Genomic DNA, 15,103 nt, shown 5'->3' with positions numbered 1-15,103 from the left:
TGTTACACTTAATATTTATGTCACTTAATTGTAAATGGTATATTTACAGTATCATAGTTGAAAATGTACCATATTGTGATTAAGCAGATGTAAATACTCTTTTGACAAAAGTAATTGTATACTAGTCAGAGTAAATACTACATAACAGTTGCATACATGAAATTCGACAGTTAAATCTTTTAGTGATTGAAGTCATCTTATAATAGCTGATGCTACTGACATGTTTGACATGGTGCTGAGCTTTTGAATATTTGAGTTAAAAATTGACCATTGTAGGGGTACCCGAAGGGAGAAGTTGTACCTTTACACCATGTAGTCTAAATGGGTAATTTTCTCACCCATCTTGGTGGTGTGTCACTTTCACAAAGTACCTTGTACCAATTAACTTCTAAAAAAACACTATGACATATTACAGAGTCTAAAACGTTTCCAAAACTTTTTCACCGGTAAGATGTTTAGTATGGCCTTCTTTTCACATTGCTTTTGAGACCACTGTTCAGGGTTGCTGTAAACAATTTCCATAGAAACTGGATACCCATTCCAAATATGGCATCCAAAAGGGAACACCAGGAGGAATTGTTCTCATGCAGATTTGAGCCTCCCAGACGACCCATTAGGAGGTCAAGGGATAGGTGAGGTGAGGTGAGACTGCCTGGAGCCACTGTGCTGGGTGTCTGTCAATCACCAAGGAGGCTTCAAAGGTTTCAAAGAACCGCCCCCATGCCTGATAAGTAGGGCGTTCCCCCAGAGTCCAATCCCACGTGCCAAGAGGATTTCCTCCCCAAACTAGTTTGCGCCAGCTAGCTAGAACCCTGAAGTCTGTGTACTTTTTTAGTTCTTCACCAACCAAATGTTTTCTCCATTTCCTGTCAACAGAAGAACAGGAAGTCCGTCATTTGCGGCTGGTGTAAGCTGGCCAAGAGTAACTTTGACATGATCGAGCGAGTGGACACAGGCGGCAAAGTCACCATGTTCTGCTCCATCAACTGTCTCTCTTCATTCCGGTTGGTCCAAAGTTTCTTTTGATCTTTTATGAATCTTGTCACATTGGGTTTTGAATGTTGACTACATTCACTGTATTATGAAACCTAATAGAAAGAGTGATGAAAAGCTACTGTTTGATACACATCAATGTAATCATCTTCTCAGCATCATTTATGCAATGACGCTTGAGCTGTCAGTCACATTTAATACAAGTCCCTATTTAGGCAAAACATAAAGTTTTGAGTTCTATATATTTACCAGGGTTGGTTGAATTGATAATTACAGCACAAATAGCTTGTTTTTATCCAGATTTTCTAGAGACAGCATTGAGTGTTCTTCACTGTTCTTTCCTTCTATTTTCCCAGCAGATCCTACGGTAGCATAAGATACTTAGAGTGTCAAAAGCTGTCAGAGGGGTGAAGTCGGCCTAGGAGTGTGTTTGGCTACTGCTCCTGGCAGCTTTTGATACTATCTTATGCTATCGTAGTATCTGCTTGGAAATTACCTTCCTTCACAAAATAACAACCCCTCCATCTTTAGCCTGAAGCAGAACATGGATGTAGGGAAGAGCACCCCCTGTAACTTCTGTGGGAAGACTGCCCTGCCTCAGTACCACCTCACCATGAGTGATGCCAGCATACGTAACTTCTGCTCCTACTCCTGTGTCATGAACTTCCAGCAGGGCTTCAGTACCAAGGTGGGCATGTTTCTGAGCTCAAGTCTACAGGTTTTTACTTCACCCCAGGGGAGAGAAGTATTGTTTTTGGCATTTCTGCCTGTGTGTGTGTGTGTGTGTTTGTGGTGTGGTATGTGCTCCTGCCCTCCTCTGACTAATATGACAGCCATTCAGTTTGGTGACACTAAGTGTTACTGCGAGTGTATTTATTTAACTACAATAAGTGTTGTTTAAACATGATGTCATGCACTGCTATTTGAATAATACAAAAGGTAATTTATCATACAAAACTTTTAAACCCATTGCAAGAGATAATGTCAGAATTCTCAATATCTTATTTACCAACAATCATGAGAGCTCCTTTACAGAAGGATAAAGGCAATCAGAGTTGGAATGCTTCACCCCCTTACCCATGCCCATACTGCTTTGCGACCCTTTTAGTCCTACTGATAAAAGACAGCAGCACGGAGGATGAATTGCAATGCTGTATGTGGTTAGGGCTGCTTTTAAGCACAGCAGTTTACCTGAACCACAACTGTACCTGAATAATTTGACAAAGTTTAGGTACTAGTATCTCATACATAGGGGCTATGGCCATAAAATGATCCCTTCAAAATCCAACTGATTTTAACACCCACACAATGCTTCTGTCTTTTTCCAGTGGTAGATTTTTTTGTCACGAATTGAAAATATACTTGAATATGTTCAGATACAGAACTTGGACATGGACATTCTAGTTTCGGTGCCCCTGAAAATGACGTTGGCACCATTGCAGCCTGACACTGACAAATGCACATACAAAATGTACACACACACAGACACACACACACACACACACACACTGTGACACACACACACACACATTTCAAAAACAATGCTTCACTCTATTGGGGTGCACCTTGTCATTTAAATGCCCAAGTCACAATGGCCTTGAAGGTGTACGTGTACATTGTAAATTCATTTGTACTTGAGGCTTCTTCTGTATGTCAGTAAGGTGATATAGACCAAAAGTAAAAAGGCCCTACCACTCGCTTTGAAAAATATCCTCAAGATGCAGCTTAGAATTTTCTTTGTACCAATTCAGTTGAACACCTTTTACAACTTTTGGCACTTATGGACAGAGTCAATTCATAATGGCATACGTATTCATGAGAGATTTTCAATCTGTCATCAAGTTGTCACCCACTGGCAACACAGTGAAGAGGCCAACATCAGAACAGGTCAAGGCAAAGGATCGCGATCGCAAAAAGAAGGTACGGAATATAATTGAATTATTAAAGACTTGCTTTTGATCCTTTGTATTTCACACAAAACATTTGAGTACTGATAGATAGCTAAGTTTGGCAATGAAATGTCCTTTCTATCTAGGCTCTGGAAAAAGAGACGCCGGAGCAAGCGGAAATACGCAAGCAGAAGAACAGAGAGCGTATGGAAGCTAAGCGGAAACAAGAAGCAGAGTATGAGAGGCAGAGGAATATCAGGTTACTATTGTCATTTTATTAATAACAGATAGTAACAGATGTAGAAAATAAATTGAACTGTATACCAATCTGTCTTATTTGAGCTATTGATTATGAATTGATAGGACAACACAATTATGGAACATCTCTTATTCCTCAGGTTGGCCCAAAACAGAGAGAGAAGGGCAGAGAGACTTGAGCAGCGTAAGATGCGGATGTCTGAGTGCCAGGATGAAACTTGTGAAAAGTCGTCACCTACTGGCAACACGGTGACGATTAAGAGGACACGAACATCACCATTAAAGCGAAAGGAAAAGGATCGTGAACGTGTGAGAAAGGTACAAAATGTAATCAAATGATCATGGCTCGCCTTGAATTCTTCACATTTTTCATACATGGATTTTTCAAATAATTCACAATAAGTGCATGTATTTTGGTAATTAAACATCCTTTCTGTTTAGGCAAGGGAAAAAGAGACGCCGGAGCAAGCAGAAATACGCAAGCAGAAGAACAGAGAGCGCATGCAAGCTAAGCGGAAAGAAGAAACAGGGGAGAAGAGGGATATCAGGTGATCATTGTCATTTGATAGATAAAAGATAGTAAAAGATAAACATCAATTAACTGTAATAATGCAATCAAAGCTATGAATTGTGAAATATCAGGACAACATAATCATCAAACATCTCTTGTTCTGCAGGCTGGTTCAAAACAAGAGAAGATATGCATTGAGACGTACTATAGAAACACCTGAGCAGCAAAGGCAGCGACTGTCCAAGGCACGAGGCAAAACCGCAGAAAGGCGTGCCAACGAAACGCCTGAACAGCGAAGGCAGCGGCTGTCCAAAGTGCGAGATCAAGTTGCAATAAAACGTGCCAATGAGACACCTGAACAGCGAAAACAGCGGCTGGCCAAAGTGCGAGAAAAGGCAGCAGAGAGACGTGCTAATGAGACAGCAGAGCAGCGAAGGCAGCGGCTGGACAAGATGCGAGATCAGACTGCTGAAAGGCGTGCTAAAGAGACGCCTGAGCAGAGAATACAAAGGTTCTCTCAAGACAAGGACAAAACAGAAGAAATATGTGATACTCTGACTTCATCAGAGGAATCTGTTATGATATCTCCTAGTTTTGTATTGTAAACTTTTTTTTACTGGCTTATTTGTTGCATCTGTTCATATTCTTGTTACTTATGTTTTATTGAGTGATTGATGAATGAAAGAACGATTGACTGAATTTGCAAGATGGATGATTACTTTCATTTTTAATCATCATTATCATGTCTATTAGATGACATAAGAATATGGTTCACATGTAGCTACTAGCTTTCAGCTTTATGATACATGTATCAAAATAAACTTTATTTGCAATAACCATGGTAGAAAATTTATCCATTTAAAATGAGGCTGTTAGAAAATGAAATAAGATTAAGATTGAGGCATTAATAAGATTGAAGCATTATTACTTCTCCCAAATATCTACTCGTGTGTATGTTTCATCCCAATTTTGGCCAATCTACTAATTTCAAATGTTAGTAAATTACACCAAATGTTCTTAGGGCAAGATTTTTCATACACTGCTTAGAATTGAGCCAATGATACTGTTTCATTGTTTATAAACATGTTCACAAAATAACCCATGAACTGAAAGGGCTGCAAAGTGGTACATGTATGAAGATGTAGAAGTGCATATTGTACTGAGTAGTGTGAAGGGGATGGGTTCTACTATCTCTGATTCCATATTATACTATGTTGCCAAGTTCTGTAAACTGTAAACCTGTATGTGCTTAGTTTACAATATTTATTTCTGATAAGAGCTTGATACAGTGGAACACATGCCATTGCATTGTCAAAACACTGCAAAATAATGAATAAATAGATACAAACTTTCAAATGTTATGAGTTACTTGACTGAACTCAGTGCATCTATTGGCTGCTATCACAAATGCAGCATTATATGCAAAGAAGGCAAAGTCTGCCATCTCTGATTGCCTTGTACCTTCTGTGAAGGAGCTCTCATGATTCTTGCAAGACCACTTTGCGTTTTGCAGATTGGCCAAAAAAAATCCAGATTTCGCACTTTCAGTTATTGAATTATTTTTTTTAAGGAAAATTAAACCTGTAAGTTAGTAAACTTTGGGTCTGTATGAATTGGATGAAGTTCGTCATGAGCTCTGGTATGATTGGTGCTATCTGATAGATATTGTTAAAACCATCATTCAAAGTGCCAGAATAGAAAAGATCTTTCGGTGATATAGGAGGATATAACTGGGACACAATTCTTGACACTTAGCTTCAGTCATTATTACATGTACCTGAGAAAGGTGAGAGACAGTCGCCAAATGTTGACTAATGTAGCTTCTTGGTTGTGGAGAAAGAACTTTTAACCGACCTGATGAAATTGTTCACAAATCAAGGTGCCAGTTCCCCAGCCACCAAAACCCCCAACAGGCCCACACCTCACCTGTCCCCAGTGCAAGCGTTGGTTCAACAACAGACCTGAGACATTTGAGTACAAGGGGAACCCCATGGCCTTTTGCAGTAAGGGATGTAGTGAGGACTTCAAGAAGGCAAACTCTGTTGTGTGTGAGTGTGACTACTGCCACCAGGTGGGTATAAATTGAAAAATCCTTCTTTTGAATCTTTGTCCGTGAATATATTTTATTTCATCAAACTTTAATGTAGCCCTTGGAAATTTTAGAAAAATGTTAACAATTTTTTCTACAGGAGAAGATCCTTTATGAGTCCACCGTTTTCTCTGGAAGCACCAAGAACTTTTGCAGTGAGGGCTGCAAGCTGCTCTTCAAGCAGGACTTTGCCAAGAAGCTGGGACTGAGGTAATCATAGTATTGTGTGTAGCAGTAAAAGTAGAAAATTATATCAAATTGTGGGGGAGGGGGCAGTCATATTTGTTACGAACAATAATAGTATGTGTAATGCCCCTGTCACAGTATATGAATCCATCTGGTTTTATATGGCATTAAGCTCTGTTGTATATTGTTCTACAGGTGTATTGTGTGTGACTACTGTGCCCAGACTTGCAGGAAGGGTCCAACCAAGACAGTCGAGGGGAAACAGCTGCACTTCTGCAGTAACGACTGTAAGGAGAAGTACACCATGTGGTACTTTGGGGTGGCCAGGTAAATACTCAAGAAGTGTTCTAAGTGCACCAATTGCAAGTTCCAAGTTGCTAACATGATGTGTGTTCTTACCTCCATGAAAATGAAGGTATTGTTTTTGGTCAGTCTGTTTGTTTGCTTGCCCTGGTGTGTGTTTGCAGTTATTCGAATATTGCAGACTGTATGTGGGTGTGAGACAGAAAAGGGTATAACTAGAGACATGCAGGATGGGAAGGTTGGTTTTTCCCCGGGCCGAAGTTCTTCAGGAACTGAATTAGCGAGAAATTCCCAAAATGCATAACAGAAGAAATGCACAATAACTCACAATGATAACAGGTGCAGGCCTGGCCTGAAATGTGTCTATGATTTAATCAAATAGGCCGCCAATGACCTAGCCTGAATCAATTTCCTGAGGAGGATTTGGCAGCCAATCATGGAAGTATGAGATCTTTGATTTCTTTTTCCAGATGTGACGGGTGTAAGAGACAGGGGAAGCTAGCGGAGAAGTTTGTGTGGCGAGGAGAGATGAAGCGTGTGTGTAACCAGACCTGCCTGCTCCAGTTCTACATGCAGCAGAACTTCCCCAACATGTCCACTCAGAAGGGACCAGAGAACACCTCCTTAGGGGGTCAGTCATATCTGTCATTATATCACATCAACTAGGGGTGGTAACTGGTACAGAAATTCAGATCCAGGTATGGTCCAGGTCCAGAGGAAAAGGTCCAGGTCCTCCATCCGGTATACTGATTTTTTTCAGGTCCAGTTTTTCTGGACCAGTCCAACAAGAAAAAACGGTTCTGTACCGGAACCCACCCCTATCATCAACAGAATTTCAGATTCTGCTATGTTTCCCTCTTGGCCCCCAAATTACAGCTCTGTTCAACTCATTACACAATGTACTAGTATTATATAGTTTTGCCATTAATCAGTTCTTCCCTTCTGGTGCTTTTATTTTACTTTTCTGTCTTCACTGTCTTCTGTTATCTCTAGCTAAGCCTTCCTTTTGACATTGTATTTTCCTTATCTGTGAAAATATTTCATTTTTACCTTCCTGTGTTCTTCAGCACCTCTTCAGGTTCCTTTCAACCTCAGCCCCTCCCCCATCTGCCCACCTGTCTCTCCCCCACCCCCACCCTACTCAACCTCATCCTTACACACCCCTTTCTCCTCACAGGGAAATAGCACAGGTAGGACAGTCTTTGATAACTTTCCTGACCATGCCTATGGTCACATCTTAACACATGTTTAAAGCTCTACTATTTTTCTGTAAATGGAAGTGGTGTATCCTATGTTGGAGTCTCTTTTTGTTTGAAGATTAAAGACTGATATATGGGAGATCATACTATGTACTTACGTATGCAGACTGTAAGATAAATTCTGACATCTTGCATGTTTATTTTGCAACAGAATAATGCACTCACTGACTTTTGCTTGTTTGTATTTCATCATTTTTCAGGAACATCCCAGCAGACATCAACTCCCATCATTTCATCAGTGATGTCACTGGCAGGTGGACCACAAGGTGAGAGTACTGAATGAGTAGATGCACAGATAAATCGAGGAAAATTTTATGACCAGTCAGCTTCATGTTGAAGTAAATCAACGGTCAGACTACAATATAGATGATATGAGGTATTTTGAGTTCATAAGCACTTTGGGGTCGACCTGTACATCCAAGACCAACTACAATGTATGTATTTATGACTATTTGGTTGTACATGTTGTTGAAGAGATTATCAAGTTGTTATTTTCATGGTCTGTCCTGTTCTGTATGTAGTGATTCTGTATGTCAGTATTTGACATTCTAACGCTGATTTTTCTGACAGCAGTGGTGGAGACACCCAAGCCATCCCACAGCTACGGCACCCGGACAGCAACCGGCTCCAAACCAGTTCAGACTTCACCCAGACAACCCCCTCCTCTGCAGCAGATGCCGCAGCAATCTCAGGTAAAATATGATGCTTAGGTGGAGCTGAGAGTTGTTTTTACCTTTGCCAGAATGGCTAAGGTTATGTTTTGGGCTTGTGAGTCTGTGTGTGTGTCTGTGTGTGTGTCTGTCTGTTAACAGCATAACTCAAGAAGTCTTGGATGGATCCCGATAATATTTGGTAGGTGGGTAGGGGTCGGGAAAACGAAGGTCAAGTTCGATAATGGGCCCCCTAGTGGCTTGCTAAGGTACTGCAGCAGAACCTCAATTTTTGATATCTCGTGTTCTGGACATGCTGTGATCATGATTTTTGAGTGGTAGATAGCCCTCGAGGCAGAGAGTAAGTGCTGTGAGTTTGGGCCCCCTAACGGCTTTTTTGGAACTGCAGGCGCCGGTTTCCTTTCAAACTTTGGATGAGAATAACTCTACGTGTTGACGGATCGTCATGATTTTTGGTATGTAGATAGAATGAGTGATGACTTACATAATGGTATACTAATTATGCAAATCAGTAGCTAATTTACATAATTAATGAGGAAAAATTATAAATCCACTACATTCCATGATAGGACTTTCAAACTTGTCACATATGTAGCTGGGAAGGAGAGAAATGTCGACAGATATCAATTATGCAAATGATGACCTCATTTGCATAATTAATGAGAAAATATGAACATGTTGACGGATCATCATGTTTTTTTGTATGTAGGTAGCGTAAGTGAAGACCTACATAATGAGATAACAATTATGCAAATCAACAGCTAATTTGCATAATTAATGAGGATATTTTATAAATTCACTACATTCCATGATAGGGCTTTAAAACTTGTCACATATGTAGCTGAGAAAGAGAGAAATGTCAATACATATTTATCATGCAAATGATGATCTCATTTGCATAATTAATGAGATTAATTAACGTGTTGACGGATCGTCATGATTTTCGGCATGTAGATAGCCTAAATGAAGACTTATATAATGTGATACTTATTATGCAAGTTAACAGCTAATTTGCATAATTGATTAGGAAAAGTTCATAAATCCACTGCATTCCATTATAGTACTTTCATCAAAGTTGTCACATATGTAACTGAGAAAGAGGGAAGAGAGTAAGAGGTGTATTTAAAGACTTTGAAAGAGAATAAGTCAAGAATGGATCAAAGGATCATCATGATTTTTGGTATGCTGATAGCTTAAGTAATGCTTGATACGATTTGATATCAATTAATTGTAAATTGGGATCTAATTTGCATAATAAATGCCGAAATTCTATAAACCAACTCCAAGCATTTAATTATAAAGAAAATGAAATGAGTAACGCATTTGTCTACAGACATCATTCTACATAACAAACCTGGTTTATTTGGCAAAGGTATGTGTTCGTGGAACTCTAGTTGATTATGTTCTTTAATTTGGTATCAAAAAGACAGACTGTAATATGTCAGGCTATATTACAGTTTGTCTCTTTACATCAAAGTGTATCTCAGTGGAAGCACAGCGGTATGACATGAACAATGTAAACAGGGCCATTCTGTCAGCCTGGATGAATATATGAGTTCTCCTTTGGTTTCTGAACCACCCTACCTTATTCGCAAATAAAAGGAGAGGGTATTCACTATGTGTAGAAATGTTAATGGAAAACCAGTAGACTAAATTTATGTAATCCTTGTGTGTATCAGACTAGGGGTGTTGGACAAAAAATTAAAATTGTTGTATGCCAGTCACAATCAGGTGGTGGTACAGCAGGCCCCTGCCCCACCTCCCAAGCAACTGAGGAACAAGTCCCTGCAGTGTCGACCCTTCATGCAGACCATTTAAGTTTCAAATTCGAGCCTCCGATTTTACGGATTTCTTAGATATGCCATTTCTATTGTTTTTTCATACTGTTATATATCGACAACAGAACATCACAAAGCCAGCAATTCACCTTTAAAAGACTTTAATGTGGTGATATTAACTCTTGTACAAAAAACAGTCACCTCGTATCACTATTTACCGAGCTACGTAATCCTGAACTATAGCAAATATTGACATTTCAGAGGCCGTGCGCCAAACAAGCTAGTCGCGAAAACGCCTAAGTCCCCTCATTAAATATGCGAACTCAATGTATTTCTAACATGCTTTGATCAATTTCAGCAAAGCTTGCATTCTGGGGGTTTTGGGACCTGCTGAATCCAAATATGATATCAAAATTGACACATTTCAACAAGAAGTATGGTTTTATGACCTTAAACGAGATTTCGGGCGCGATAATTTCTAAGTCCCCTCATTAAATATGCGTAATTACAATATTTCATTACTACTTTGATCAAACTCTACAAACTTTACTCCTAGGGGGTTTTGGCACCTGCTGAATCCAAATATGCTATCAGAATTGATGTATTTTATCATTAAATATGAGTTTTCTGACATCATGTGATTTTTTTACTGTGTATGACCATATAATGAATTATGCAAGTACTAGTATCACCTTTGACAGCCAGAACAGATTTCCCTACCCTGGGCTTAGTTTTAGACAAGCTGAATTCTTAGTAAGAATCTATCTGCTCATCATTTTACCAGCAAGTTAATCACAGATACGTTGTCTATAGCCAACAGTGCAGTAAATATTCTAACATGTTCTCACTCAATTTTTTTTTCTTTTTCAGGTTGGTACAGCAGTCACAGTGGACTGCTTCACAGTGATATCCTCATCTTCCCTTTCTTCTTCGTCTTCCTCCTCCTCACTATCATTCTCACTTTCCAATTCACTCTAATCTAACTCAGAGTCCGTATCAGTGAAACAGTCCTCTTCATCATTCTCCATGTTCCCCTCAGGTGTTTCTGTAACACTTCCGACTACTTCATCTTCACTGTTTGCACTTTGCTGGTTTGATGGCAAACTGGGCATTGAGCCTTGACACATCTTCTTCCTCAAAGGTCTGATGGTCAGCATCATGTGATGTGGACTGCACTGGATGGTTCATGGAGGCTTGGTCCTGGCTTGTTTCAGTAGAATTGGAGCAGTGAGGAGAACATCAAGTGTGATGCCTGCCTCTTCACACGCCTCCCCAATTGGTTTTGTGTTTCCTATAAAGTTGAACAAGAAAAGGCAACTTAGATTTCTGAGCAACATTCACAACCCAACCAGAAACACTAACCACAAGTTGTATGTACAAGTATAGTGTAACTTAGAATATTTAACCAACAATAAAAGAATTTAGCATTACATAAAAATATACTTACAATTTCATACTGATATACATAAAACAATATATGCACAGCTATATACACCGTAATACACACATTTATTATCATGATATAGATATTGATATGAAAAAAGAAATGTCACAAGGAATGGAATCAACCAAGAAAGCTAAGACAAATTCCAAATCTAAACATAAAGGAAAAAATTGTCGTAGCTCGATGCATGCATGCCAAACAAAACATACAACTTGTGACACACCCCTCCCCCTTCCGATTGGAAGCCACGGATTTTTATCTTGGCTTACGATATCAAAAAGTGACAAGAAGATGAAAAAGTGGCATAACATTACTAAAGGGACCTTCAGAATAAAAAATTAATCGCCCATATTCTCCCGCAAAAATCAACTTAAACACAGTGTCTGAGCTAGAAAACGATCTTCTGAGACCAAGCTATGCTGTAGTATATGTACACGTATTTGAGTACAATATTTACCAATATTCATACGGCAAAATCTACAACAAAATAGCCGTTAACTATCTAAATATTCCACAAAAATGTTGAAGAAATATATTACCTGGATTTTGGGAGGTATCAGCGGTCGCAGTGACGTCGGATGCCGCGGGAATCGCACCCGGAAGGTAGCGTGCGTCATCGTCGCCGCCGGCGTCCGCCATCTTGGATTTCTTTCTCCAAACTCGCCGAGGTATGGTAAATGTAGCCCCATGTTTCTAGCACCATTTTTGGTCAGAAATATGCGAATCTAGTACCAAAATGACGGCAAACTTCTGAATTTTTAGAAAATCGATGCCCTTGAAAATTTTTAGGGAGGTAACTTCGAGAGATATTTCACTTTTAAAGTTTAACTTGCGGATATTTTTTGACTCGGAGGTCGTAGCTTCGATGGGCAGTAGTCATTTTGAAGCTCGTATTGTTGGCTACAAATTGGTGGCTAGCTTTCTTGGCTGTTGTGTACACGTCATCGGGAAATGAGCTCCAAGTGATGACGGATCGCCGCGCAAGTCCGCGCGGGCGCGGGGTGCACGGGGCCCCGCGGACGAAACTCGCGTCGCCCGATGGGCCATTTCTCGCTTACTATTCAAGGTATTTTAATAAAAATTGCACAAATAGTAAGAGAAAGACTTTATTCAACTACTGATACTAAATTTTAAACACATTTACTTTGATAAATATCTGTTTGAAGGCGGTGAAGTTTAGAAATGTTAATGGAAAACCAGTAGACTAAATTTATGTAATCCTTGTGTGTATCAGAGTTTCAGACAATGTTGACAATGAATGCCCCTCTATCACAACGCCATCTAGCCACAGGTGGTGGTACAGCAGGCCCCTGCCCCACCTCCCAAGCAACTGAGGAACAAGTCCCTGCAGTGTCGACCCTTCATGCAGACCAAGGCCACGTCCTGCAGGCCTCACACAACATCTAAGGGCACATCTACAGGTGGGCTGAGACTTACAGTTTGTAGTTTGAGATGAACATTTCCAACCTCTTATATTTACTGACAAACCTACTTTTCTCGCATTGTATATATCTTTGATTCAACCATTGCCAAATTGAAAAAATTAAGATTGGTGAAACTCAAACTAAAATATGTTAATGTCACTGACACAGTCATTTCATGTATATGATATGATGACACAACTTGTCAAGCACCAGGTTGTCTCTGGGACCAAGTTTGAAAACTATTAACATTCCTTATCAAAAAGAACATTGTGTATCATAGGTTTACTTCCTTGGCTTAATTGCTCACTAGTTAAGAACTTGAATACAAGAGCACTGACAATGTTGAATGTTCTGTTTCCCCTTTCACAGATGATGACTGGAAGCCCAAACTTGTGGTGGTTCCCATACCAGTCCCCATCTTTGTCCCTGTCCCCATGATGATGTATAATAACCCTGTCCCCCACCCCGTCCCCATGCCCCTGCCCGTCCCTGTGCCCATGTGGATCCCCACCCTGGCACACAACACTGACCAGATCCTCAAGACCATGGAAGACATCAAGGTAAGATGTGCTTTATGACACTTCCTTTCTTTACTTCCTTTATCATATCCTTTAGATGTTTTTGATACCTTAGTCAGTTTAACCTTCTCCCTACTGCCAAACTTGATAACCAATAAAGACTTGATGCCACACAGCTACCTTGGCAGGCTGGAGGTTCATACTTAGAAAAATCCACATTGTTTCTGAAGGTCTGGCATGAGAGTGTATAGTTGGCTTTTGCTTGAGGTTGTCCACTACTATTTGCCATCTTGACTGTGTGACCTTTAACCCTTACAGGAGAAGATTCCCTCCAACCCATTTGAAGCTGACATCCTGCTGATGGCAGAGATGGTGGCTGGGGAGGATGAGCAGGCCAAGAAGGAGGAGAAGGAAGCAGAGGTGGGGAAGGAGGACAGCTCTGAGGATGGGGACATCCCAGACTCACTGGCTGCATGTAAGGCATTTTTTATATATTTTTTATGATTATGTAGTTGATGTGCGTGTATATGGTCACCATATCAGCTCGTTATTGGCCACATTGTGTTGTCCCTGGTGCAATTTGAATAAAGTCATATGGTGTCATACAGACTTCTACTCGTAACGCGTATCACACAGGCTTCCATAGAATTTTTCTTTGAATGCACTTCACCTGTGCGGCATGTGCCGGTATGGAAAATTTGAAGGCTGGATTTAGACGTTGGAATCAATGTCCTTACCATTTTAGTTCATGGAAACTTTTCTAAACCTCTGACGCATTCCACATTGAAAGAGGTGCGTTTTCTTGGGTGGGTATGACTGGCTGGTAGTGGCAGCTCAGGTGCTATGGAATACATTATTCTCTCTATTATCACTATTTACCATGTTGGATTGAAGCAGTGACAAAACCCTGCATGCACAGAAACAAAAGTTGCAACCATTAGGTATTGTACACATGTTCCAGTGAAAGATGCGGTACCAGACACGGACCTGTCCCTGGAGGATGCCGCCTCCGTCATCCCGTCCAACCTACTGGGGCACGACGTCCTCGCCATGGCCGAGAAAATGAGCGGGATTTTTGATGAGCCTCTACTTGATTTGGAGAATGACCTGGCATTAGGTAAGACATGATGAAAAATTTACTTACTGAAAGCTTTGTTCTTGATTATGTTGTGAAGAAAGATATGCCAGATTTATTTGCTGCAGTGTAAATTTCTTCGAAAATCTTTCATAGATCGAAAGTACAAATGTCGCAAGGCATAGATAGCTACCAATTAAATTGCTGTCTGAACATAGGAATTGCCAATGTACATCTATCTCTACTATGAAAATCAAGTTTCTTAATAGTTTGCTTGTATGTGATTGTAGAACATCTTACTTTGAGGCATTATTGTTACATTTTGGTTTCTGTTTGAATTTTGTCATTGTCCTCTTATCTGCAGAGCAATCATCAGATAGCCTGTCTACTATCGATGACTCCTCCATTGCGACTCCACGGAGGGGCAAGCAGCGCAGCAAGGGTGCCAGGTCTAGGAGAGGTAAAGCAAGAAAATCATATCTGACATGTCATTTGATACACATTCATGTGTTGCATACCTCTGTTGGTTTATTTGCAGCCAACAATTACACTCTACTTTATGAGCAATAATAGCGTTTAATTGCAAATCTTCTTTAAACTTTTATTTTAAACTACACTTGTTATTTAATGTGTTAGTAATTTTACTGTGCTCTATATAACTCTAAATGTAGTGTTACTACACCAATTCATCCATGAGGTTGCAAA

General features: G+C 40.1%; 1 protein-coding gene and 1 long non-coding RNA gene across 8 annotated transcripts in view; one reads left to right on the top strand and one right to left on the bottom strand.

The window, feature by feature from the left end:
• Positions 1–15,103, top strand: part of LOC118422470 (zinc finger MYM-type protein 4-like) — a 29,020-nt gene that overhangs the window by 9,412 nt on the left and 4,505 nt on the right. For 6 of the 7 annotated variants that reach the window (XM_035830070.1, XM_035830074.1, XM_035830073.1 and 3 more), the window contains 13 exons: positions 877–1,004; positions 1,525–1,681; positions 5,531–5,722; positions 5,841–5,950; positions 6,122–6,253; positions 6,700–6,860; positions 7,689–7,754; positions 8,059–8,180; positions 12,667–12,802; positions 13,175–13,365; positions 13,642–13,798; positions 14,285–14,440; positions 14,763–14,858. In XM_035830070.1, coding sequence (XP_035685963.1) covers positions 877–1,004; positions 1,525–1,681; positions 5,531–5,722; positions 5,841–5,950; positions 6,122–6,253; positions 6,700–6,860; positions 7,689–7,754; positions 8,059–8,180; positions 12,667–12,802; positions 13,175–13,365; positions 13,642–13,798; positions 14,285–14,440; positions 14,763–14,858 — 1,804 coding nt within the window. The remainder of the gene's footprint in view (positions 1–876; positions 1,005–1,524; positions 1,682–5,530; positions 5,723–5,840; positions 5,951–6,121; positions 6,254–6,699; positions 6,861–7,688; positions 7,755–8,058; positions 8,181–12,666; positions 12,803–13,174; positions 13,366–13,641; positions 13,799–14,284; positions 14,441–14,762; positions 14,859–15,103) is intronic. The other variant, XM_035830071.1, reaches the window with a different exon arrangement.
• Positions 10,082–12,514, bottom strand: LOC118422474. Its single transcript, XR_004831910.1, has 2 exons — positions 11,921–12,514; positions 10,082–11,228 (listed from the first exon to the last, which is right to left on the bottom strand). It is a non-coding gene; the product is annotated as an uncharacterized LOC118422474 (long non-coding RNA).

Source organism: Branchiostoma floridae, chromosome 9 (genome assembly GCF_000003815.2).
Source record: "Branchiostoma floridae strain S238N-H82 chromosome 9, Bfl_VNyyK, whole genome shotgun sequence".
NCBI lineage: Eukaryota > Metazoa > Chordata > Leptocardii > Amphioxiformes > Branchiostomatidae > Branchiostoma > Branchiostoma floridae.
The sequence above is the reverse complement of the archived record's forward strand: the minus strand, read 5'-3'. Positions and strand labels throughout refer to the sequence as shown.